The 27,467-nt window shown below is 43.0% G+C and overlaps 1 protein-coding gene across 5 annotated transcripts in view; it reads left to right on the forward strand.

Moving 5' to 3' along the window:
• Positions 1 to 27,467, forward strand: part of LOC109898296 (KAT8 regulatory NSL complex subunit 1) — a 73,902-nt gene that overhangs the window by 11,301 nt on the left and 35,134 nt on the right. For 4 of the 5 annotated variants that reach the window (XM_020493218.2, XM_020493221.2, XM_020493219.2 and 1 more), the window contains one exon: positions 17,522 to 18,893. In XM_020493218.2, coding sequence (XP_020348807.1) covers positions 17,617 to 18,893 — 1,277 coding nt within the window. In that variant the 5' untranslated portion in view covers positions 17,522 to 17,616. Of the gene's footprint in view, positions 1 to 13,277; positions 13,378 to 17,521; positions 18,894 to 27,467 lie in introns of those variants that run through there. The other variant, XM_020493220.2, reaches the window with a different exon arrangement.

The following is a 27,467-nucleotide window of genomic DNA, read 5'->3' on the forward strand; positions in this document are numbered from 1 at the left end:
CTTCATGCACTTTGCCAGATGATTCTGCATCTTTGTTGCATTCTTCACATATGATTTGGCACAGTATTTGCAAATGTGCACAGCTTTTCCTTCTACATTAGCTGCAGTGAAATGTCTCCACACATCAGAGAGTGCCCGTGGCATTTTCCTGTAAAGATTTTAGTCAAAACATATACAATTCCATGTACAGATAAATAGTTAAGCAGTTAGATTAAACAACTCCTTTGTAAGATAAATGTTTTAAAATGAAACATAATTAACACTCCTCAGTTAGCAGGCTCAAGCAAGCTAAAACCCACATGGTAGCAAAAACTAACTAGCAGAAATGAACAAGTTAGAAATGATTTAAACACACTTTGCTGTAGGCTACTATTTACTAGTTAACAAAAAATCATGCATGTCATATAAAATATATTCACCCTACCCAGTATTGTAATCAAAACTTACCAGAAAGCATGTAGTCCTTGGCTCAGACAGTGTAGTAGTATGGGCTCAATAGCATCTCATTGGTGTGCAAGATCTTGAGAATCAGCTGTACATGTGATGGGAAAATGCACTGTGCATGCAGAGGGTTGCAATTCCATTGAATTGGGGATCGTTTAACCAAAATATGCCTAGAATATGTCCTAGAATTGCCTTGTGTATCCCGCAAAAAAGGTTCACTGTTATAAGCTAACTTTTTTAAATGAATTTAAGCAAAATTCCCTTGGCTTAACTTCCCATGGAAAATTTACCAAAATTTACCGGAAAGTTTCCAAGTCTGCAACCCTAGTGCCTGATCCTTATTGTGGCTAGCTTCACAACACAACCCGGTCCGGTCGAGCTTCACAAGCCAGATGAAGCTAGCTGGCTGCTTATAACGTTAGCTTTGGGCAACAGGGTTAAGTAGCTGGCTAGCTATTTATTTTCATGAACTAAAGTTCAATTTCAATAGGCGAACAAGTGGCAACCTAGCTAATACTTACTCACACGGATTCCTAAATCATTGTCTAGAATAATGAAAATGACTGCAGTTTCTACTGGTCATTGTTTCCAGGCTGGTTGTATTGGTGCTAGCTATGTACCAAGCTAAAGCTAGCCACCCCAGAAGTTGTGGTCAAACAAATTATGCGTTATTACCATTGCGATATTGTAAACACATCGATCATGGCCGCTGTTTGCTTGTTTGCAGACTTTTTTTGTACAGCTTTGACAGTGCTACTGTATCTTTATTGACACGCAAAGACCCAAACGGCGTTCCATAGTATGTATGTCGTGAATAGCAGTGACGCTATTACTGTGTAACTCCGGCAGGGCAACATCTGAAAAATAGCACACTTGGTAATGTGTACCGGTGCTCGACCAGTTGGCGAAAGCCAACATCACCCACGACAGAGAACAGTTGATTGTCAAGGGCAATGAATTCCATTATCTTGGCTTTGATGGATTTCTCCTTTGAATTGTCTCGCTGAAATTTTCTTACTCTTTCAAATGACTGCTCAACTAGTTGACTGCTAAATTCACATAGCAGACATTGTGGGCTAGGTTAGGAATGCTGTGCAGCACTTGTAGCACAACATTTTTACATTACGTCATTTTTTTTCTCTCTCATTTTGTCTGTCATAGTTGAAGTGTACCTATGATGAAAATTACAGGCCTCTCTCATCTTTTTAAGTGGGAGAACTTGCACAATTGGTGGCTGACTAAATACTTTTTTGCCCCACTGTATATAGGTATGCACGTAAGCTTGGACATCGGTTTTGTACATCGGCATTAATCTAGACATCGGCCGATACTAATGTTGGCATTATTAGCTAATATCGTCTGATTCCGATATGTTTGCCGATTTATTTCGTGCATCTTCATAAATTACATTGTTGTTTTGTCTATTCATCGCTTCTGATAGATCTGAAAATTATGCAATACCATGAATTTGATGAGGGATGTCCCCGGTTTAACCTGGACACATAAATAGTAGGAATTTGCGCTGGCTTCAGCCATGACTGCACATTGCGTGCCGGTGCGAGCGTGTGTGTGTTTCACTGTCCAATCCGAGGCTTGAACATGATCTGAACGTGTGATCTGATTGGTCTCTTGGACATCAACTTGGGAAAGCCTCAAGGGAGAGCGGACAGTGCATTGGTAGTGTATATTGGCCAAAAAAGAACATCAGTTTTATTTCATGTTTTTCCCTCTGTGTGGAGAAAAGTGAGGCTGGGCATCCGTTAAACAGTAGTTGAACTTTGTCCAGCCTAATGATTTAAATACTTCCTTTTTGTTCTTCCTTAGGCTCTCTGTCTGGTTCCTGACCTATTTAGTGTTTTATATGCTGTTTAATCTGAAATGATGTTCGCTTCTTACATTCACCATTTCAGGTTTATTGAAATACTTTTCATTCAAATCCGTATGGTTTGGTTTCAATATTTAAACCAATTGGTAGGCCCAGGTAGTCACAAAAATAGATGGGTGTTGGTTAAATTGTGATTTTAATGAATGGTGTGGATTTGGAGCGGGAGTTTACTTTCTTTCTTGACCACAGAGCAGGTTTTAGCATTGCGCATCGCTCCATGAGCTTCCAACAGCTGAACTGCTCCACACACACACACACACACAGTCATTATCAGTGTAGCCTGGGAACTTTGATCCGGACACATTAACTGCTGCATGCTGGAGAAATCCTTATCGCATTCAAGGGCTGGGTTTAATGTGAGTCTGTGGATGGTTCCCACGGATGGCATAGATAAAGGTTATGACCTTCAGCTGCAATCCGAGTAGCTGCAGAGTCTGATGGATTTACCTGGTACTGGACCAGGTGAGGGAGAGTCATTGATGTTTCTCAGTCAATAGGTAGGATATTGTTTTGTTGTAAAAATGAAATGTGTGTATATATATACAGTTGAAGTTGGAAGTTTACATACACTTAGGTTGGAATCATTAACAAATTTTCAACCACTCCACACATTTCTTGTTAACAAACTATAGTTTTGGCAAGTCTGTTAGGACATCTACTTTGTGCATGACACAGGTATTTTTTCCAACAATTGTTTACAGACAGATTATTTGATTTTATAATTCACTGTAATCACAATTCCAGTGGGTCAGAAATGTACATACACTAAGGTGACTGAACTGAATTCCAGAAAACGACGTCATGGCTTTAGAAGCTTCTGATAGGCTAAGTGACATAATTTGAGTTAATTGGAGGTGTACCTGTATTTCAAGGCCTACCTTCAAATGCGTGCTGTCTCCTAGAGATGAACGTACTTTGGTGCGAAAAGTGCAACGCAATCCAAGAACAGCAGCAAAGGACCTTGTGAAGATGCTGGAGGAAGCAAGTACAAATTATCTATATCCACAGTAAAATGAGTCCTATATCGCCATAAACTGAAAGGTCGCTCAGCAAGGAAGAAGCCACTGCTCCAAAACCGCCATAAAAATGCCAGACAATGGTTTGCAACTGCACATGGGGACGAAGATCATACTTTTTTGGAGAAATGTCCTCTGGTCTGATGACACAAAAATAGAACTGTTTTGCCATAATGACCATCGTTGTGTTTAAAGGAAAAAGGGGGATGCTTGCAAGCCGAAGAACACCAGCTGAACATCATGTTGTGGGGGTTCTTTGCTGCAGGAGGGACTGGTGCACTTCACAAAATAGATGGCATCATGAGGACGGAAAATTATATATTGAAGCAACATCTCAAGACATCAGTCAGGAAATTAAAGCTTGGTCGCAAATGGGTCTTCCAAACGGACAATGACCCCAAGCATACTTCCAAAGTTGTGGCAAAATGGCTTAAGGACAACACAGTCAAGGTATTGGAGTGGCCATCACAAAGCCCTGACCTCAATCCTATGGAAAATTTGTGGGCAGAACTGAAAAAGCGTGGGCGAGCAAGGCGGCCTACAAACCTGACTCAGTTACACCAGCTCTGTAAGGAGGAATGGGCCAAAATTCACCCAACCTATTGTGGGACACTTGTGGTAGGCTACCTAAACCCAAGTTAAACAATTTAAAGGCAATGCTACCAAATACTAATTGAGTGTATGTTAACTTCTGACCCACTGGGAATGTGATGAAATAAATAAAAGCTTAAATAAATGTTCTCTGCTATTATTTCACAGTGGTGATCCAAACTGACCTAAGACAGGGAATTTTTACTGTATGCTTCCGACTTCAACTGTATATATAATTCTTACCAATAGACCCTATTTCAAATCAAATTTTATTAGTCACATACACGTGATTAGCAGATGTTTTTGTGGGTGTAGCCAAATGTGTGGGCTTCTAGCTCCGACAGTGCAGTAATATCTAACAATTAATATCTAAGAAATTACACAACATATTCACACATCTATGTAGGAATTAATTAAGACTATATACATATGGACGAGCGATGTCAGAGCGGAACGAATTAAGATATAGTATAGAAAACAGTATATACACATGACATGAGTAATGCCAGATATATAAACATTAAGTGACTAAGATACCATAGAATACTTTTGAATACTGTATAGTCATATGAGATGAGTAGTGCAAGATATGTAAACATTACTAAAGTGACGAGTTCCATTCCTTAAAGTTGCCAGTGATTCCTAGTCTATGCCTTTTGGCAGCAGCCTCTAATGTGCTAGTGATGGCTGTTTAGCAGTCTGATGGCCTTGAGATAGAAGCTGCTTTTCAGTCTCTCGGCCCCAGCTTTGATGCACCTGTACTGACCTCATCTTCTGGATGATGGCGGGGTGAACAGGCAGTGGCTCGGGTGGTTGATGTCCTTGATGATCTTTTTGGCCTTCCTGTGACATACTTAGCATGTTTTTGACCAACATTAGGCCTAGGTCTTTATGCTTAACCATCATAAATGGTAAGTACAGTATATTGTGTTATGACAAAATTACTAGCCTGTTTTTCTAATTTTAACCTTTTTTAGCACAGCCTACATTTTTCCCTCTGTACTGGAGGTTGATCCATTTCAGGTTTTACTGGTGCTACCTCTGCGAAGGCTGCCTCCACCGAAGATTAACCTAATTGAATTACTTCTGTGCATAATAGGGTGATGGGCGTAGAATACGCATCATGACTAGGTGAGAGGGGCCTCATCGGAATAAGGTGATTGTGTGAAATTCGTGCCATCGCGGGGCATGTCCTAAACGGAGCCTGCGGTTGGTTGGACAGGGTTTCGCTGGCTGGGTGGAGCTTCTTATATGCCTGCAACTGGTTAGACTGGGAGGGTTGGTCTTAAAGGGCTCTGTAACAGGAGTCCTGTTTCCAACGCTCGGCTCCACACCGCCATGCCTGGCGAGCAATATGGCTCAGGGTCATCCATGAGAATGTGGATTTGTTTGTATCACCGCATGTGTGTTAGAGAGCCACTCTTGCTTGCCTGGTTGTATAGGTGGAATAAATGTGTCAAATTCAACGGTGAGGAGTAGGGATGCACCTATATGACATTTTTGGCCGATATCCAATATTTTCCTTGCCAAAAAACACGATACTGATAACTGATATTTAGAATTTGAGTGGCATTATAGTACAGTTAAATAGTTGAAACACACACACTGACCAAAATATTTTTGTTTCACTTGCTGTGCTGTTTCATGGTTCAGTCAGTTAATTTTCACCCAGGATTTCCTCATACATGCCAAGCAGTGAAGTTTCATCTCTGCCTGTTGCCTCTTCTGTCGTGGGTCCTCTTCCTCGGTGCCAACTGTGTCCGTTTCCATCTTGTCCATCTGTGTCTGTAACATTTCACGTAAACCCTGTTTCTTGTCTGCGTCGAAGTAGCGGTCCTTGTACCTAGCATCAAGCATGGTGGCGACACAGTAAAGATGCTCAGAGAGAATACCACCGGCTCGCTTGTTCAGAGCCTCTAGTAGAGTACTTTTGTGAGTTTTAACCCGACGGTCTGTGTCGGCAGTTTTGTTTAGCAGGCGTTTCAATGCCATGACAGAGGGTATGATGTCTGCTGCAGACACAGCTGGTGAGCTTATTTCTCGAGTCAGTTGTTCGAATGGAGCTAGGAGTGTGTTCATGTTTCAAACATGTTCTCAAATGCCATTGACATGGCAGCAGCGGTATGAGAACCAGCACATTCTATACAGCTTTCCGCAGTACAAAATCCTCGTCAACCCACTGTGCTGTCAGACTCCATATGCACATGGGGCTGACATGGCTGGCCCAAATGTCAGATGTTAAACTAATAGCAGTGACGCTCATGGATATGCTTTTCAACAATACTGTGTAACATCCGGTAGGGCAACATCTGAAAAAATAGCGCCCTACTTGGTTGTGTGTACTGGGGATCATGGTGCTGGACCAGTTGGCGAAAGCCAACATCATCCATGACAGAGAACGGTTGATTGTCAAGGGCAATGAATTCCAATTTCTTGCCGTTAATGGATTAGTACAATGCAGTAAATTATAGTATACTCAACTCTAGAGTACTGTACCATACAGGACTGTACTGAACTATACTCAACTTAAAAAAAAAAAAAAAAAGATCTTTACTGTACGGTGCTCTTAACACGTGTAAAACATAAACGTCTATGATTGATTGGTTTAGATTTGAACCAATCATGGATGTCTATGTATGGGCCAAATCAAGGCCGGACTGGACCAAAAATAAACTAGTAAAAACTAAAAACGTATTCTTTGGACGTTGAAATCAAGGCCAGGGCCGACTGACCAAATTTCATTCACTTTTCAACTTCCATTGACGTCCGGTGTTGGTTGGTGCTTAGATGCGGGTTACAATAAATGGAAAGAGAGGGGGCTTGTGTATGTGTGTGAGCGAGACACCAAAGAGTGCCTACAGCAGCACCTAGATCTTCTGTCAGACCTGGGCCCTGACAGTAAATCTCAGTAAGACAAAAAATAATGGTGTTCCAAAAATAAGGTCCAGTTGCCAGGACCACAAATACCAATTCCGTCTAGGCACCGTTGTCCTTGAGCACACAAACTACACCTACCTAGGCCTAAACATCAGCATCAACTTTCCCAAAGCTGTGAACGATCTGAGACAAGGTAAGAAGGGCCTTCTACGCCATCAAAAGGAACGTAAATTTGACATCCCAATTAGGATCTGTCTAAAAATACATTGGGGCAAAAAAGTATTTAGTCAGCCACCAATTGTGCAAGTTCTCCCACTTAAAAAGATGAGAGAGGCCTGTCATTTTCATCATAGGTACACTTCAAAATGAGAAGGAAAAAATCCAGGAAATCACATTGTAGGATTTTTTATGAATTTATTTGCAAATTATGGTGGAAAATAAGTGTGTACATCGGCAAATAATGCATGCAGAGCAGAAGTAGGCCGATACCCAATAATGATCAAAATCCAGAAAAGAGCCATTTAAATTCTACAACAACTTGAAAGGAAGCGATTCCCAAGCCTTCCATAACAAAGCCATCACCTACAGAGAGATTACCCTCGAGAAGAATCCCCTAAGCAAGTGGGTCATGGGGCTCTGTTCACAAAAAGAGCCCCAGAACAGCAACACAATTAGACCCAACCAAATCATGAGAAAACAAAAAGATAATTACTTGACACATTACTCTGTTTTCTGTTAAATTCCTTCCAAACTGGAATGATATTTGGCCCTGAAAGAGAGTACACAGTGGCAGAATACCTGACTACTGTGACTGACCCAAAATTTAAGGAAAGAGATACATATTTCCCTTGATTACACAGACCCACAAAGATTTCGAAAACAAATCAAATGTTGATCAACTTCTATATATATATTGGGTGAAATACCTCAGCGTGCCATCACAGCAGCAAGATTTTGTCACCTGTTGCTACAAGAAGAGGGCAACCAGTGAAGAACAAACACAGTTGTAAATACAACCTATATTTGTGCTTATTTATTTCCCCTTTTTTTATACATGGACTATTTGCCCGTTATAACACTATACATAGCCATATGACATTTTGAAATGTCTATTCCTTTGAAACCTTTGAGTTTACTGTTAATTTTTGATTGTTTAGTTCACTTTTGATTGTATTTGCGAGAGGGAGAGAGCCAGCTTTGACCACCAGCGTTTAAACATAATAATATACCAATGGAAGGGAAGACTGGTTTGTGACTACTGATTTCTCATTGTAGCCAATTCAATTGCAGTAATTCCTTTACTGAGTTTAAGGAAATTCTGTTACCAATTTGGTTAAATTCATGTTTTAATCACTTAATAATTAAGAAACCAAATAGATATGGTTTCTACCTGGTTACTTCTGTGAACTTTCATTATCCTCCCTCAATAGCGAGAGAAATTAGAAAATATCTTAAAGATATTTGGAATTTTGTTAACAAAATTAAGGCACAGGCCAATGTTAATTAAACAAAATATGTGTTGCTATTAGTTGGCAGTGTCTTTACTTCTGCATTATTATGTTTTGATATATTTCAAATGCATTTTAAGACTTTTCCGTCTGTTTGACCAGAAATCAAAGCCTTTGATTATTCCTAATTTTGAGGATGGAAAATGGTTAAAGTTATGTATGCCTTCATTTCTCAAAAATGCAGACTCCTAGCTTTCATTTGGCACCAGATTTGACATGAACTTCACATGTTGGTGCTCATGGGGCCTTTTTTTTTTACATGGAAATGACCAGAGGTTTAAAAACATGCTATACAGTTTGCAAAGGAAGTAGCCTAAGTCACGAGTAAATGTGTGCTATGAATGTTTCGTGGTTTCTCTCTCTCCTGCTCTATGACATAACCTTGTGAATAAACATTCTAGAGGTGTCTGGAATCAGTGGTGTATGACTGCTCTGTTCCTCCTCCCTAACCCTGGTCTACGTCTGAACTGGAACCCTGTGTCTGTAGTATAGGCCATAGTGCATTACTTTTGATCCTGGCTGCATCAAACATCCTCCAGAATGTTCTCTGTAGTCTACTTGGTGCCTTGTGTAGAGTGAGGTAGTGCTGAGTCATTGCCACAGTCTGATCTCACTTTCTGACACAACAGCCCAAGGGAGGTCACCTTACATTCCAAACCCTCACTGGATCTTTACTCTCCTGGGTTATTATGAGTGTGACGCTGAGCGATAGCTGAGCGAAGTTGTTTCAGTGTACGTGCGCGTGCGAGCGAGCACGTGCGTGTGTGTCAAGGTTGGTCAACATACAATTATTTTAAAATGGTGTTCACTTTCCATCATGATTACATCCAAACTATAACCTCATTTGGAGAGTGTAGGACGGGACTTCCCCAGACAGCCTAACTCCCTAATTTCTGTCCCTCCCTGCTGCCTCTCAAAGGCTTAAGTTGATGAAAGGCTTTTCTATGTAGAGACACTTGGGAAAGCACCCATTAAGAAACCCTGGGCTGCAGTAGCTGATACAAGAGGTAACTGGCAGCTCTGGTAGACTACGTACCAAGCTGTTCTTGTCACAGTTTTAGGCTAAGATGAATCTGGTTTGTCCTATGTAACTCGGGCCATATTTGCATCTTAATTTTGCGAAGTACATTCAATTTATATAGCCCTACTTGAATCAAACAAGTCATTCACGTCCGTCCGTCCGTTTACTAGGGAATTGTGAACACATACATTGAACAGGGAGGGGTTGTACCGTAGCCTACTTGTTTTCTACTATAGTGGATTATTTGATTGAGGTTTGGTGAACTGAGATTGAACCTGGCTGCTGTATTAGTAATGTGCTACTAGCAGGAGGCTGGGTTAGCTCCTCCCTACACACAGCTTCTCTAGGCAGACAGGCTGTGTCTGGGTCCCAAATGGTACCCTACTCCCTATACAGTGCACTGCTTTTGACCAGGACCCATTAGGAAATAGGGTGCCAGTCAGTGCATGTCCTTTGAGTTTCACTGTAAATGTTTCTTGAGTTTGTGTGCCTGGACATATTTAGAAGGAACCACTTTACAGAGCAAGGATCTGACTAGAGATGTGACAAATTTAATATTTTGCTTAATGTTTCAACTAGAGGTCGACCGATTATGATTTTTTTCAACCCCGATACCGATTATTGGAGGACCAAAAAAGCCGATACCAATTTATTATTATTTTTACATTTAAAACTTCTCCCAGGTAAGAAGTTTTAGGTTGTAGTTATTATTGGAATTATAGGACTATTTCCCTCTATACCATTTGTATTTCATTAACCTTTGACTATTGGATGTTCTTATAGGCACTTTAGTATTGCCAGTGTAACAGTATAGCTTCCGTCCCTCTCCTCGCTCCTCCCTGGGCTCGAACCAGCAACACAACGACAACAGCCACCATCGAAGCAGCGTTACCCATGCAGAGCTAGGGGAACAACTACTAGAAGGCTCAGAGCGAGTGATGTTTGAAACACTATTAGCGCGTGCTAACTAGCCAGCCATTTCACTTCGGTTACACCAGCCTCATCTCGGGAGTTGATAGGCTTGAAGTCATAAACAGCGCAATGCTTGACGCACAACGAAGAGCTGCTGGCAAAACGCATGAAAGTGCTGTTTGAATTCATGTTTACCCGCCTGCTTCTGCCTACCACCACTCAGTTAGATACTTGTATGCTCAGTCAGATTATATGCAACGCAGTACACGCTAGATAATATCTAGTAATATCATCAACCATGTGTTGTTAACGAGTGATTATGATTGATTGTTTTTTGTAAGATAAGTTTAATGCTAGCTAGCAACTTACCTTGGCTAACTGCATTCACGTAACACTCCTTGTGGAGTGCAACGAGAGAGAGGCAGGTCGTTATTGCGTTGGACGAGTTAACTGTAAGTTTGCAAGATTGGATCCCCCGAGCTGACATGGTGTAAATCTGTCGTTCTGCCCCTGAACAAGGCAGTTAACCCACCGTTCCTAGGCCGTCATTGAGTATAAGAATGTGTTCTTACCTTTATTTAACTAGGCAGATCAGTTATTAATTATTATTTTTAAAAAGAAATCTGCGCCCAAAAATACCAATTTCCGATTTTTCTGAATACTTGAAATCGGCCCTAATTAATCGGCCATTCCGATTAATCGGTCGACCTCAAGTTTCAACTGCTATTTTTTTTAGACCAGTTTTCCATTAAAATTTCAAGAAATATTCATAAAATTCCACACCATGGTCCTCTTATGCATGTACAGTGCTTGAGTTGGGCAGGAGCTCACTGGAGGCGAGTACCGGCACTTCACATTTTCTACTGCTTGAGCTCCTGCACCTTTTTAAAGAATATTATCTCAAGAGTATTGTGGCGTTCCTGTACCTAAATATAAACAGTACTGGCATCTATTCCAGTCCAAGTCAAGCACTGCATATGTATGACCGCTAGGGTCGGGCAATGAAATTATGTCTACCTCGGGTTTTTATACATATACACTTGATAGCTCTGCGGCATGTTTGTTTGTAAGGTTGCACTACAGCTTTTTAAATGCCGACACGAAGGGCATTTTACTTGTCTGTAAAGTAATGCCGCTTCTGAAGCGGAATTCGTGTCTCTCTAGACAACCAGAACTGTCAATCAAATCATTTTGAGCTGCCTGTGCAGACCGCTCTCTCCTAAAAAAAAAAAGTACCTCAAAGTTAGTTAAATACAGTGACTTACCAAGACATTCAGTGGAATTGACTCCTAAGATTTTGTATTTTTGGAATGGAGGAGACTGATTACTTGTACTTCCGAGAACACAAACGAACACAAGTGAACTAGCAAGGGACTGTGAGAGAGGGGAGGGGCACTGTTTAGATAGGCATAGTGCAGGGTTCTGTTTTCTATCTATCGGCAATCAAAGTTGTATCTCGCAATGGTGTGCTGTATTTCGCAATTTCTTGCCTCGTAACTTTAGTAAAACAGGGCCAATCGTCATTAAATAGGCTAGGATGTTCTACATGCAACATAAATAAAATAAATAAATTCTGACACGTTTTTTTTGTTGTATTACATTTTTTTGTATTGATCTGCCAGCAGGTCTTGAGGACTCACCATTGGTGTGCGTGCCTGTAGGCTAATTGCTATTTGAAGTTGGGAAAATAGCATACCGTTGTCAGGGCTGACCATAGGGCTTCATGCACTATGATAATAAAAAATCCCTTTTCATGTAAAATACAACCCATAAGCCCATAAGAGTGAAAATGAGCTTGAAAATAAAGCAATTACTTTGTGAGTCCTCAGAACTGTCGGCTACATTTACAGTGCACAACTGTAAACAATGACTGTCAACACCACGTTGCGTCTGAAGCAGCAGTAGCTCAAAGAGCCTTAAGTAAACACTACATTATAAAGTTTTGTTTTAATCAATTAAGCATTTCAAATGTCATCCTTGTGTGTAACAATGTAACATGGACAATATCATTTAGATGAAGCTTTTTCATTGTTAAAATAGGCCTAAAAATGATCTCCAAAAATGGAATACTCTCAATTGTTCGAATACGAACCGTCCGTTCGCCGTGCCCATCCCCAGAGAGAGAAAGAGAGAGTGTGTGTGTTTGGTAATCATGCGTGTATTAAACATCTTCTATCATTTCCTTCACCTTTAAATAGACCTAATGTCTGCCCTGCTCTTGCTAGGTGCTGCTATTTCATTGGCTCTGGCTATTGTCTCAGTTGATATTTGACACAGCTGCATGGTTCTAGTGTGACGTGACTAAATGCCAAGCTACAGTAACACTCCTCTTTAAAGAGATGCTTGGGTTGACTCATAACCCGCAGTCCCCGCTATTACATCTGTGGCTCGGTCGTGTTTATGGTCATGAAATGTTGTGTGGAGGAAGGGCAAGGTGGATGGCTGGCGGGTTGAATAAAGAGAAAACAATACCATAAGTCCATAAATGCATTATTCTTGTGCAATTTATATCTATAGGCTACATTGAAGCTGTGAAATGGAGAGTTGAAAATAAGAGATGGGGGGGCAGAAATGTAATGTCTGGGAACGATTTGGGTATGTGGTGATTGTGAGGTGCTATACAAATTCAACAAGGGAGTTGTAGCCTACTGTTCAGATGGGATAAATGCACACCAACTGTTGCTCTATAACCTCTCACATAGACTTTAATATTAATTCCTGCAGAATAAGGCATTTCTTGCAGTAAAATAAAACACCAAATGTAGGCTACATCTTGACTTGGGAACAGGAGTGGAGAAATATGATTTCTTTCATTCAGCATCTTGAGAGAATGAAAATGTGCTGTTAGCACCTTTACAGACGGTCTCTATGTTTATCAGCATCATAAAGCTGATAGTATTTGAACCACAAAATCCAAAAGGAACTGAAATCTTATCAGAAACATGTTGGGTTGTTTTCACAGCTTTCTGTTTCCTTACAATCGGTCAAACTGATGTCATTTGGACATTAATTTTCTCCCTGGTCCCTAAAAGGTTTTGCTCCGTGGAAGAATCAGAGATGACAGAGAACTTTACCGATGTCAACTAGATTGAAGCATTCACTCTATCGATTTATGATATTCTGGTAAGCAATGGTTTATTTAGTATTCTAGGGCAACATACATGTAGTTTCTCTTCTGTCATTACACAGTATCTAATTATAGACAAGCTGACTAACATGGCCTACCAAAATGTTGGAAATTATAAGCAGAAACATATCTAAATCCTGCACCCCACTAGTCCACAGGCCTCAGATTTTCACTTGTCACGTATAATTGGGCGGTTTGCGGATGGGTTATCAATTGCTGGCTGGTGCGGGTGACCCGTGCAACACTAGTGTGTGTGTGTGGGTGGCCATACAAAAATAAACACCTGGGCCCCTGTCCACAACTGGAGTGACTCCATCCCCCCTTTTAATCTCGTTCTGCGAGCTAGCGGAACCCCCCCGCAACAGCCAGTGAAAGTGCAGGGCGCCATATTGAAAACAACTCATAATTAAAATTCCTCAAGCATACAAGTATTTTACACCATTTTAAAGATACCATTCTCGTTAATCCAGCCACAGTGTTTGAATATAAAAAGGATTAAAGCACCACAAACGATTATGTTAGGTCACCAACAAGTCACAGAAAAACACAGCCATTTCCAGCCAAAGAGCATTCACAAAAAGCAGAAATAGAGAGAAAATGAATCACTAACCTTTGATGATCTTCGTCAGATGACACTCATGGGACTTCATTTTACACACTACATGTATGTTTTGTTTGATAAAGTTCATATTTAAAAAAAGAAAATCGGAGTTTACATTGGCGCGTTACGTTCAGTAGTTCTAAAACATGCGGTGATAGCCACATCAATGTACAGAAATACTCATAATAAACATTGATAAAGATACGACTATTATACATGGAACTTTTAGATAAACCTCTCCTTAATGCAACCGCTGTGTCAGATTTATTTTTAAAAACTTTATGGAGAAAGCAAACCATGCAATAATCTGAGTACAGCCTTTTGACAACAAAGCAGCCAAAAAGATACCCGCCATATTGGGCAGTCAACATTACTCAGAAATACCATTTTAAATATTCACTTACCTTTGATGATCTTCATCAGAATGCGCTCCCAGGAATCCCAGTTCCACCATAAATGTTTTGATTTGTTCGATAATGTTCATCAGTTATGTCCAAATATCTTCTTTTGTTAGGGCGTTTGGTAAACAAATCCAAAAGCGCATTCAGGTCGCGCCGAACGTCGGACTAAAAGTTCCGTTACAGCCTGTAGAAACATGCCAACCTAACTATGGAATCAATCTTCAGGATGTATATAACATAAAACTTCATTTATCTTCCAACCGGACAATTCCTTTGTCTGTACAAATGAAGTGGAACGTAGCTACCTTTCACGTGAGCACGCCAGACCGAGGCTGTGGCACTCTGCCAGACCACTCACTCAAAGAGCCCTTATGAGCCCCTCCTTTAGAGTAGAATCCTCAAAACAGGTTCTAAATACTGTTGACATCTAGTGTAAGCCTTGAAGTGAAACATAACTAATATCCCACTGTATCTTCAATGGGGGCTGAGTTGAAAAACTACAAACATCAGATTTCCCACTTCCTGGTTGGATTTTTCTCAGGAGTTCTGTTGAACTCAGACATAATTCAAACAGTTTTAGAAACGTCAGAGTGTTTTCTATCCAATACTAATAATAATGTGCATATACAGTGGACGGGAAAGTATTTAGTCAGCCACCAATTGTGCAAGTTGCAAATAAATTCATAAAGAAATTTACAATGTGATTTTCTGGATTTTTCCCCCTCATTTTGTCTGTCATAGTGTACCTATGAGGAAAATTACAGGCCTCATCTTTTTAAGTGGGAGAACTTGCGCAATTGGTGGCTGACTAAATACTTTTTTGCCCCCCTGTATTAGCATCTGGGACAGAGTAGGAGGCCGTTCACTCTGGGCACGCTATTCATCCAAAAGTGAAAATGCTGCCCCCTATCCCAAAAAGGTTAAAGTGGGGCCTTCCATCCCCACCTGACCCTCAACATATGGTATCAGCAGCACAGATGATGGGTTCAGATTAGCACGGTTAAATTGACCTCTCATGCATGTCAGGTAAACATACACCTCCAGAATGTTCTAGAATCTGTTCACTACTTAAGCCGTCTCCCCACTCAACCAGCAACATGGGGGAACAGCCTTAGGAAAACAACTCACCAAAGAGCATTTCTGAAAGTGCTTCCAGAAATGGCTTTCGATTAACTCAAATGACTCGGGCCTTCCCGTCCCCCTCTTTTACTCTTTCTCTCCCTTACATTTTCCCCCAATTTTGTGAGGAGATATGCCCTGATCTGCATTGCTGTTCAACATTCCCCACCTACCAATCGTGCAGAGCTGTCTGATTGGTTGCACTGACTGTCATTCAGCTTCGCTTGATTGTCAGTGTTTTGCTGTCAATAAAATGTGGTTGGCCAGAGGGGGAAGAACTTGCTTCCCCACCCCCCTACTGCAGCAGCTCCTCATCCCAGCTTGTCCCAGCCTATCCATGGCTGTCACACGCAAGGCATTTTGAGTAAAACATTATCACAAGATTAGGATGAATATGACACGTAGCAGCTGGCCTTATTTTGAAGGTGTTGCCATTTGCATTTTCAGTTTCTTTTTGGGAACTTCTTGCCTTTCTGCTTGCTCGCGCTGTTGCTTAAAATATTGCAGCTGCTCAGCGACACATCGATAGGTCAATATTTCCTCATTTACTTGTGACTGTTAAGAAACCCCCCCGTTGAGAAACGATCACTATTGCAACATATATGTTTTGAGTCAAATTGGAAAAAGGAATTTAACATCTAGGAAGTAGGAATAGTTTGAATGTCTGGTTTTTGATGTACTGGGTCGATAGCCCAGCAAATGCTTTGCATTTAGCTTGAAGATGAAACATGGGGACATTGTTTTTGCCTTGTAATGAAGACGTAGGCTACACGATTGCATAAGACAAGCCTACGTGATTCTCTACATTATTGCATTTCTTTACGTTATTGCATTCTTTGTTGACAAATGTAATGAAGTTGAACACAACACTGCCTTTTTTGTGATTTTTAAGCCTAGCCCTAATCAAATAGGAAATGATGGAGCATGTAGCCTATCCTATTATGCAGCTGCACAATGTAACCCAACACCTGTGTCATCCATCACCACGCCCTTCGGATCTGCAGTTTTACAGCACGGCACCCTTTCAGAGCATAATAACACACCAATCTGCTCTCTCTCGCTCACTCTTAGTTTACTTCTCAGAAAATGAATAGTGATTTCATGTAGCGTCTTGTCAGCCTGGCCTGTTTGTATTCATGACTGAACATTTCTTAGCAATATTCTATTTTTCTATTGAGCAGTTATGTAAGAAGAATTTGCACTTGTGAAGCTAGCCAGCCACCTACATATTTTTCCTTCCACCATTAGGATTTACCTGCCTTCTCAGTCTGTACCCTCCCTTGTTCTTGAATTACATTAGCCAGGCAGCCTGCCAAACATTTAACCAAATTGCACATTGAAACGGTGAGCTTAGCGTTGCTACAGGGTCTTAAAAGCCCCCTCTGAGCTCCACGAGAATACTTTGAAAATACAGATGTGACCCCTGGTAGGGTACTTTACCATCACACGTGCCCCCCCCCACCGTTAGTCTACTGCTTGGCTGCTGGAATCCCCCTTGTCTGGATGCGTTTCGGTAGGCCTTCGCTCCAGCTAGGGCTCTGACCTACATTTGGTGAGATCAGCTGTTGCCTCTTGTGTCCCATGCAGACATAAATTAAGCTGCATAGCTCCTCTCAATGTAGTTCTGCTGGTAAATGCCCCCTCCCCCCCACTTCACTCTCTATCCTCCAGCTATGGTTTCATCTACGCACCTGCTCCTCTATGCTCCAGAAACATGTCAGTGATATCTGATGGGTTCATATGTATTCAAAGCTTCAGCAACCGGTTTTCTTGCAGAGTAGTAATGTGGTATTGGGGCCAGATCATTATGACTACTATATGCAAATTTGAGGCATCACACCGAATAATCTTGGTGTGGTGTGGTGTAAGACTGGTTTGGATGACCGTGAATGATGATTTGTCAAGGTTGAACGTTTGAAATGGCACACGGATGTTGTGCTGTTAATGTAAATCTCCGACACAAACTCTCTCTACCCCTCTTTCTCTTTCTCCCTCTCTCCGACTTCCTCCCTCTCCTAGGCTGTCCTCTGGCGAGGCAGTAGGTGGGTGGTGTGCAGCTGGCCTCGGCACCGGGAGAGGCCCCCTCGCCTGCCCCCCCTCCCCCCCTGTGCTGCATGGCTGCGATGGCACCCGCTCTAACCGACGCGCCGGCCGAAGCTCACCGCATCCGCTTCAAACTGGCTCCGCCCTCCTCCAACCTCTCCCCGAGCGGCGTGGAGAGCAACGGCGGCACCAGTCACATCCTCGTCTCCAGCAACGGCGCTGTCAAGCGCAAGGCCTCTGAAGAGCGCAGTCCCCACGGGGGGTCCATCACAGGTAAGGGGAAGGAGGAGTTGACGCGAAGCAACGAGGCTTCTTCCACACCTCTTGGGAAACTACAGCCGCTGGTGGCGTCGTACCTGTGCTCAGACGTGACGTCCGTTCCCTCTACCAAGGAGTCACTGAAGCTGCAAGGCGTCCTGCTGCAGAAACACGGCCTTCTGCCCAGCTTCCTGCCCAGGAAACACAAGACACTGGAGCTCTCAGAGGAGCAGCTCAAGAGCATCATGAGTAACAGCAGAGGAGGTGTTCCCTCTGCCCTGTCAAGCCCACCGCCACCAGTCAACGGCGTGGCTAAGAAGTTTGCCAAAAACGGGCCGGACCGGGACAGTATGACAACGGTCAATGGAGGTAATAACAGGCCTCCTGCTGGACATGGACTGGACTCCCCGGTGCCCCAACCCAACACGGCTGCCTCTAGAGGAAACTCTCCTCTCAATGGGGCAGGGGAGCACCAGCAGCCCACAGGACTGTCCTACAACCCTGCCGGAAACCCTGAACAGCCAGCACCCCCCGCAGCCTCCACCAACACCCTCATGGACTGCCCCGACAGCAAACCCTCCGAACGGCCACCATCGCTGGCCACAGACACATCATCCCTTTCCCCAACGGACCGACAGACCTCCCTGGGCATGGGCAGCCTTGGAGTGGACGTTAAGGAGCGGTCTCAGCAGAGCAAGAGCCGGCAGGGCGAGATTGAGGGGCGTCTACGGCGCCTGAGGAAGCGCCTCCAGGTGGTTCAGGCCAAGCAGGTGGAGCACCACGTCCAACAGCAGCTGGGGGGGCTCCTGGAGAGCACACTGGGGCCACTGGATGCCCTCCGAACTGGCAGGAGACGAGGAGGCCAGGACGCCCCTCTCACCCTGCAGGAGAGGGAGGGGCTTGGGCGATTCCTGAAGGACGGCTCTGTACCGGCGGAGCTGGAGCGCCTGTCCCTCAGCGGAACCACCAACCTGAGGTCCATGGAGAGCGCCTTTGACTCGGACGCCACAGAGAGCAGCTCCGGAGGAGAGACTGACGTGGAGGAGGACGAGCTCACCAGGGTGGACATCGAGCAGCGACACATCTCTCTGTAAGTACCTAATACCTGGACAAAATGTTTATTAGGTATTTTTTTCCAGCTCAACAGAAAATGAATTGGATAAAGACAGAGTGGAATGGGCTTTTTTGAATGGGGGAATGTTTACTAAATTGGAATTTAGGATGGGGAGAAAGCAGAGAGTGAGTCAGCGACTGAAGTAGTGGAAAATACAAAGATGCTAGAGTGTGTGACAGGGAGGGACTCCATCCAGGCTTGGTTTGTTAGCCACTGGGGATCTGTAGCCTTGTTTTAGCAGTAACACACTGCCAGTTTCAGGGTTCATCTCCAGTTTACCACTCTCTGCTGCTGAAAGTAAGCCCAATCCAGGCCCATTCATGTTACATACAAGCGCGTGTGTGCGCGCTACATCTTCCTGGTCCTGTGTTCATGAGGATGTGGCTTGCACCCTCCTTTGTGTGGAAGGTCACCCTGATGGAAGTGATGGGTAATGAAAGTGAATGAAACCCCTGTTGTGTTCTGATGCTGCGGTGCAGTGCAGTGCTGCCCTCTGCTTCAAACACACTTTTTTTTATGTCTTCAGGGATAAGCCTGGATCTAAGGCATTTACCAGAGAAAGAAACCACCTTTTTCAGAGAAGTGAAGGCAGAGATATCCAGAAGAAGCTGGCATGGCCCCAGGTTAGGTTAATTCCAGTGCGGTTGTTATCTTATGTCCGATATTGCTGATCTGTTGCCTTGTTAACTCCATTGGATGAGTCACTTAATGTGATCAACGCAAGAGTAGATTTTAACCTATAGATGGTGTTTCAATCTCTTTTTTTTTACATGCAGATGCAATGATGTAGGAGTAGATTGACATTTCACCCTCAGGTATTCAGTATTGGTCCTATGTTAACTTTTTGAATAGCGCTGGCTAGCTTTTGCTGGTTATGCTAGATGTTCCTATTCAGTTGGATTGGCCTTTTCTTTATGATCCTCAGTGCCCACATGTTATTCAACTATGTTTGGATCTTTTTATAGTCAGCCCTGCAGCTTTCCTCTGAATCCAGCTCCACAAGGCCCACTGGTTATTGAGTGTAGTGCGTGGCCCATGGGCATTCTCATCAATCTATATAGTGCACTACTTTGGATCAGGGCCCGTAGGGCTAGGATCAAAAGTAGTGCACCATGTAGAGGATAAGGAGCCATTTGGGACTCCACGTGAGCCTGACTGGGTCAGAGTCACAGAGGCCTTGTTTGAATGTTGTGAACTAAAGCTAAAGACGGACTGACGGCATGAGGGATAACCTACATTCAGACACGATGAAGGCAGTTGGTCGGTCACATGGTGAATTGCGTAAGACCAAATAGGCTTACTTCCAGGCAGATTATAGTGAGAGAGAGAGAGAGAGAGAGAGAGAGAGCGAGCGAGCGAGCGAGGGAGCATGATGACACCGCTGCTGTTTTTTACAGTCTTTGTCTGGCTGTTTGTGTGGGAGAAGAGAATAGGGGCGCCTGCACCTTTAAGAAGTGACAGGGCACTCCTCTTGCAGAGAGGGAGGGGGACTTTGTTTTTCTTTTCTTTTTTCTTGTACATGACTCATAGAATGTTATGGACGTGGATATGATGAACAGATATAACATGTTTGCAAACACTTAAACTCACCAGACAGACAAACCTATTCCTGCTTTTCATAGTTTAGGTTGGCAAGCTCGTTGATGGTACCACCATGTCGTGTGTGTGTGTCTGAATGTCTGTTGTGTCTTGTGTAAGGAAAGCTTGTTCTTTCCAGACCAGTTGATGTCGCTAAGGTCATTTTAGCTTTGAGCAACCCCCCGAGGATGAGTTTGATTTGTGTGATGTGTCTTGTATGTCTGTCTGCACGCGGTGTTTGTCCTGACCCACACGTAATTACACTAGGGGTGTAGCGGTTTACCAAACCACCATTTTACCATAATTACACAAAGAAAAACAGATGAACATGCTTAATGTTTCTAAAACAAGTAATGTATTACTTAAGTAAGAAGTAATGTGGTATATTGCTCAATTTAATATTCTGTGACCGGACTATTTTAACAAATGTTTAGCTGCCCCTTTAAGGGTAACTTGGTAACAGGGCCACTCAAGTCATCACATGTGCCTGTGACAATGTCACTAGTAGAGGCCAACGATGTCTCTTTTTGTTAGCTGTGGGAGCAAACTCAAACATTGAAAAGCAACCGAGCTTGTGAACAAAACTATGTAAATAGCCAAGAAACACAAGGACAAAGTGGTAGACTTAAGTAAATTAGACCAACTTTTATGCCTGTGCCCATTGCTTCTATAAACAAATCTTTCAGTGCTCACAACCCTCCAGACAGGCAGTGTTGCTGTGCGAGGTGGGATAGCTATAACGTTAGGATTAAGATTTCTTTGTGCGTTACCAGATATGAAACCAAACGACAGAAATACTTTGAAAACTGCTACTGCAGCATTTATTTTGCAAAAATCACAACTCGCACTTATGCCCATACTTGACTGTTTTTATGTAGCACTCACACTGTGGAGTCCAAAGTGTTACCACGTGCCAACATGGCTGTTGAGTTAGACATTCTTACCCGCCAGTGCCAAAATATACCCCTGTTTGGCAGGTGGCCGGTGTTCATTTTCTATTGCTTTCAATTCTACCTAACAGGAGTTGTTTTTAGATTCATATCTACTCATTCATAGGCTCAATGTGTTTGTGAAATACTGTTGCTTTGAGAATCATGTGCTTTCTGGTGACCTTTCTTCTCCCCGTGAACCCCTTCCCCATGTCAAAACACCCCCAGGCAAACCTGTCTTGCTCCTGGAGAGCATGTTTGAAATGCAGGACAGGTCACCTGTGCAGGTAAGTGTCCGATCAACATGGCCCAGTAGGCTCTGGGCCCCTATCCACAAAGCGTCTGAGTAGCAGTGCTTATCTAGGATCTGTCCATATAATCTTATTCATTATGATCTACAAGCCAAAACTGATCCTTGATCAGCACTCCCTACTCTAATACGCTTTGTGGAAATGGGCTCTGATGTTCTCCTCCTTCAGCTTTAGTGCTGCAGTGCACTGACTCAGGATAATGATAGGCCTATTCTGGTGCATTTCACTGTCCGATCCATTTTTTTGGGGCCTCTTCCAGAGACCAGTGCCTCCTATCAGCCCAAGTAGCAGCTGTCTGTCTCAAAGCCTGAGACTAGCCAAGCATCCATTATGCATACCCACTCCACTGCCTTTGCTAACAGGATGTTTATATTTTTTGTAGTGTTTTATTTTTTTCTCGCTCTCTTCCTCGTCTGCTCACCTCTCACAGGCTCCTCTTCATCTTAAGGAGAATCTCCACAAAGCCTCATGTATTAATGTACTGTCGTGTCGCTGTTGCAACTCATTCTCACATGGTCTCGGTGCAATACCTTTCTTCCTTCAATCCCTTCAAATGCAATATGGAGAAATAGGTCCTTATCCTTCCTCCAACTGATGTTAAACTTGGTGTGAAATATAGTGAGTGACGGTGGGGCATGTGAATGTTGACCTAATGCAAATTGAGTGTGAGATGTGTTTGTATCAATACTTTTGGCATCCCAATTTGCTTTAAGTGCAAAACTGTATTTTATATTCTTCTGCACCAAAACAATGGCAAGGAAATTGGGAGAGATGACTTTGAGGTGTGTGAAGGTTTTAAATAAGTAAAGCCCTCAAGCACTTACCGACCTCTTCCTTCTGTTACTGGTGTGTTGAGAGCTTAGTCCTGATTGGTTCCCAGTCTGTCTTGTTTTATTACCATAATTGTAGCAGTTTGTTTATCCTGTCATGCTCGCTCAGCTTCCTTTATTGCATGGCCGTTTGGCACATAACTGTAGCCTAGGCCTACATTAGGCTAGTTAGCATGAGAGGAACTAAGCTGCTTCTAGCCAAACTATGGAACAACAGGCTTGGTCTTATGTGCCCTGTCCTTCAATTATTCTGTGTGCTTCACAGTGCTGTGCCAAGAGTCCTTCGTGTGATTTAAGGACCCGAGCTGCTCATTTACAAATGGATCCACTACGTCCTTGCTCCTCCGTGCTTGCTGACCTGTCCGTTGGCTTTCCAGTCGAGCCAGTTAGCTCGCAGGATCCTCGAATCAAGAGGGTTGGTTTGGATTTCTTTGCGTGGGTGCTTCTCGTCTTTATGTCCGTCCCGTTTGTTCTCTCTTATTTCTGCCTTCCTTTTGTCTCTTCTTTCCCTGGCTTGTGTTGATACATTCACCTTGGTATGTCTGTTCATCAGTCTCTCACGCCAGGCTCCGTTAGCCCTTTTCTAGACGTTTCCATGCAGTCCGCACCACATGTCGCCATATCCTGGGTCCTGTTGTTCAGCTGCACCCCTGGGCAGTGAATGGGGGAAAAAAACGCCCGGACTGACTCTAGCTGCTCAGTGCTCAACTGTAATGTGGCGTCTCAAATGGCACTCATCTGTTCCTCTCACACACTACAGGTCTATCTGTAATGACCATGTTATCTCGCCCCAAACCAAAGGTACACTACAAAATAGTTTTTTTTCAAATTTTTTCCATTATAGATCATTCTTGTTGTTCATCATTCTTATCAAACCAGAAGGTTTCCAACAACAAAAAAATCTTGATATAAAAAGAAGGCAGTGTTGGGTAGCACATGGTGCATTAGACTGTCTGTTTAATCAGTCTGGAGATTACGAGCATGCTGGATTAGCAGACACCCACCACCACCACTAGATTAATTTTGGGATTGAAACGACAACACGCCTGCATTCTCGGGAAAGCTTTATGTAGCTTATTGTAGAAGTTGGATATGGTTCACCCCCCCACACACACACAATGAACCCCGTGGGGGTTGGATGGTAGTGTTATCCTCATCAGGGTTGTGTTGATTTAGGGCACAGCGTAATTTTTGTTGTTGTTTTGCAACAGAAAATGAACATGAGTGTTTATTGGACAAGTCCAGGTAGTCCCTTCCTCTTTCACTTCTTCTATTTAGTGCCTGATGGACACAACCCAGCTGAATGGTTCAACTGATGTTACTGCAAGGCTGTGCCAATGCATCTGACCAAGTTTAGGCCTATCCCAGGGCCAGGGGACAAGATGCTAGTGCCTTCCCTTGCTACCAGATAGATCAATATAACTGGTTTGGGAATTTATATTGGGCTCTACTAAAACAATTCCAAGCACATTGACTGAATAGTTCGCTAGGGCAACCACCAGAAAGATAGTTTAGTTTAAATAAGCCGGTGGGCCTTGTCCTTTCACAAGTACAAGACACGCCTGAAGTGGCATTGAAATGTCTTGTTCTTGGCTCGTTAATGTTTCCTATGATTCATTGAAAATGGAACCTGCTATGTAACACACCCACAGCATGGCTGCACAACACAATGACAATGGGAAAGAAATAGCTACAGAGTGAAATTATAAAGTAGTTGTAAGACTCATTCTTACTCAAATGCAATCACATGTATGTGTAGAGCCCTTTTCACATCTGCGGTTGTCAGAAAGTGCTATACAGATACCAACCTCAAACTTCAAAGAGCAAGCAATGCATAGGCAGACAATGGCATTAAGTAATTTTTGTTGCTCTCCGGGGAGGTTGGCCTCGGATCTCTTTGTTCTATGTCACATTTGAAACAAGGGTTTCCCAGTGTGCACTTTGGGAGTCTGTTATAAAGTTGGCCTCGTGAATACTCCTGGGATGTGCCCTTGGGATTTGGCACACATCAGGATGGTAGATGGTAACCAGGCTTTTTAATATTACCTGGCAGTGTAGTCCCTTTTTAAAAATGCATGAATCTATTAATGTTCAAATTGGTATGGGGGTCAAGTCCTCCGTACTGTGTGTTTGCAGTCACGATGACACTGTGTATGCAGTAGTGCTGTCCAGAGTCATTCACACTCTGCGGTAGTAGGAAAATACCATACAAATACTAGTTAACCACCACACGTCTCTGCCTGTGGCGATGTGACTGCAATGATTTGAAGCATAGCCGTTCTCTCTCCCTCACCCTCTTACTCACTCTCTCGTTCACCATCTGTCTCTCTCACCGCTGTGTTTGCTTTTCACCAATGGAGTCAAGGGAACCGAACTGGCTCCGAGCCTCCCGTCCAAAGATGATTGAGGCACTCTTAGAAAACCAGCATAACTTAAAGCCTAGGAAGAATACCCCTGAAAGATGGATGGGGTACAGACGGTCATGTTCATGTGTGGTTTCAGGGCATGGTAGGCTACTAGGTTTAGACTGTCTTCTGAAATGAATGAAATGGGGAGTCTCAGTTTATATGATGTTATATGATATGACATCAGTCTTATTTACAATCCAGGGGGATTGGAAAACATGTCAACAAGAGGCTCCTCTTCATGTACATCTTTTTTTTGTTGTTGGTCAGATTGAGTTGTTTGTGCAGAAGACAGAGTAGGCCTATATTTGGTGCTCTCTTTTGAAACCTTCTGTGAGAAGGTGGCAGAGCTACAGCGGCGTTTCAGACCACAAGACATCCCGAAAATCAGTCTTCTCACAAAAACGTGTGTGTGGCGTCTGAATGGTTTGAGCTATGAATGACAATGGAAAGGGCGTGACTCACAAACACGGTGGTGTTCTCCGTTTTGCTCTACGGCCCCCACAAGTGTCCGAGGCCTCGTCTGAAGGTAACCCATACAAACGAATGAACGTATGGAGGTAGTTTTGTGCACCCCAAAAATATGGGGTTAAATACACTGAGTGTACCAAACATTAGGAACACCTTCCTAATATTGAGTTGCGTGTGTCCAAAAATATATATATATATTTCCTTCGCATTCTCATACAGTACCAGTCAAAAGTTTGGACACACAATCAAAATATATTTGAGATTCTTCAAAGTAGCCACCCTTTGCCTTGGTGACAGTTTTGTACACTCTTGGCATTTGCCTGGCATTCGCCTGACCAGCTTCATGAGGTAGTCACCTGGATTGCATTTCAATTAACAGCTGTGCCTTGTTAAAAGTTAATTGGTGGAATTTCATTCCTCAATACGTTTGAGCCAATCAGTTGTTGTGACAAGGTATGGATGGTAGAATATAATGGTAAAATACCAAGTTCATACTATGGCAAGAACAGCTCAAATAAGCAAAGAGAAAGAGCAGTCCATCATTACTTTAAGACGTGAAGGTCAGTCAATCCGGAAAATGTCAAGAACTTAGAACGGTTCTTCAAGTGCAGTCGCAAATACCATCAAGCGCTATGATGAAACTGGCTCTCGTAAGGACTGCTACAGGAAAGGAAGTCCCAGAGTTACCTCTGCTGCAGAGGATAAGTTCATTAGAGTTACCAGCCTCAAAAATTGCAGCCCAAATAAATGCTTCAGAGTTCATGTAACAGACACATCTCAACATCAACTGTTCAGAGGAAACTACGTGAATCAGGCCTTCATGGTCGAATTTCTGCAAAGAAAACATATAAAGGACACCAATAAAAAGAAGACTTGCTTGGGCCAAGAAACACGAGCAATGAACATTAGACGGGTAGGAAGTCTGTCCTTTGGTCTGAGTCCAAATTGGAGATTTTTGGTTCCAACTGCTGTGTCTTTGTGAGACGCAGAGAAGGTGAACAGATGATCTCCGCATGTGTGGTTCCCACCGTGAATCATGGAGGTGTGATGGTGTGGGGGTGCTTTGCTGGTGACATGGTCTGTGATTTATTTAGAATTCAAGGCACACTGAACCAGCATGGCTACCACAGCATTCTTCCGAGATACGCCATCCCATCATCTGGTTTGTGCTTAGTGGGGGAGTATCAATTGTTTTCAACAGGACAATGACCCAAACACACCTTCAGGCTGTGTAAGGGCTATTTGACCAAGGAGAGTGAGGGAGTGCTGCATCAAATGACCTGGCCTCCAGGTTTTGTACCCTCAACTTTCTAGCCCGAAGTCCAGCACGCTATCGACTGTGCCCAAATGTATTAATTGGGGTTGGGGCCGATTGTGGCTAAAACACTATCAATTGGAATCTTTAACAAGTGGAAAGGGGGAAAAGTATTATTATTAGTTTTTCACAAGCGTAGCAGGAGGAGCTATTAGCTGAACAATAGACAATTCAACCTTTACTAAAGAATTGTCACAATTCTGAGCTGTGTGTGAAACCCCCCCCCCCCCCCCCCCCCCCTTCCTCCCCAATAGGCTATTCTCCACAATGTGTGGATGAAGCTCTTAATTTGGCATTGGGGAAAACACGAGATGAACTTCTAAAAAATAGACCTGCTAAAGGACACTGTAATGTTCATAACTACATACACTTTGAACTCACGAAAAGTGGGAGATGCTGTCAAGAAACACTGGCATGTTTTATTTACGCGATAAATTGGTTCATGCCAAAAGGAATTGGTCCAGCCACAAAAGAAAATCAGCCAGGCTCTTTTACGCCCTCTTCCAAATGGTAGCTATAAATGCAGAGGATGTGCACAGTGTAATAATAGGATGTGTGTGTGAATATTTCTGCCACCCACATACAGGAAAACAGTTCCAAATTAATGACATTATGTGCACCACCACCCATGTTATCTATATTATTAAATGTCCATGAGGGCTGTGCTATGTTGGTAAAACCTCCCGTTCTCTCAAACAGAGAATCAGTGAA

This window comes from Oncorhynchus kisutch, linkage group LG10 (assembly GCF_002021735.2).
Source record: "Oncorhynchus kisutch isolate 150728-3 linkage group LG10, Okis_V2, whole genome shotgun sequence".
Taxonomy (NCBI): domain Eukaryota; kingdom Metazoa; phylum Chordata; class Actinopteri; order Salmoniformes; family Salmonidae; genus Oncorhynchus; species Oncorhynchus kisutch.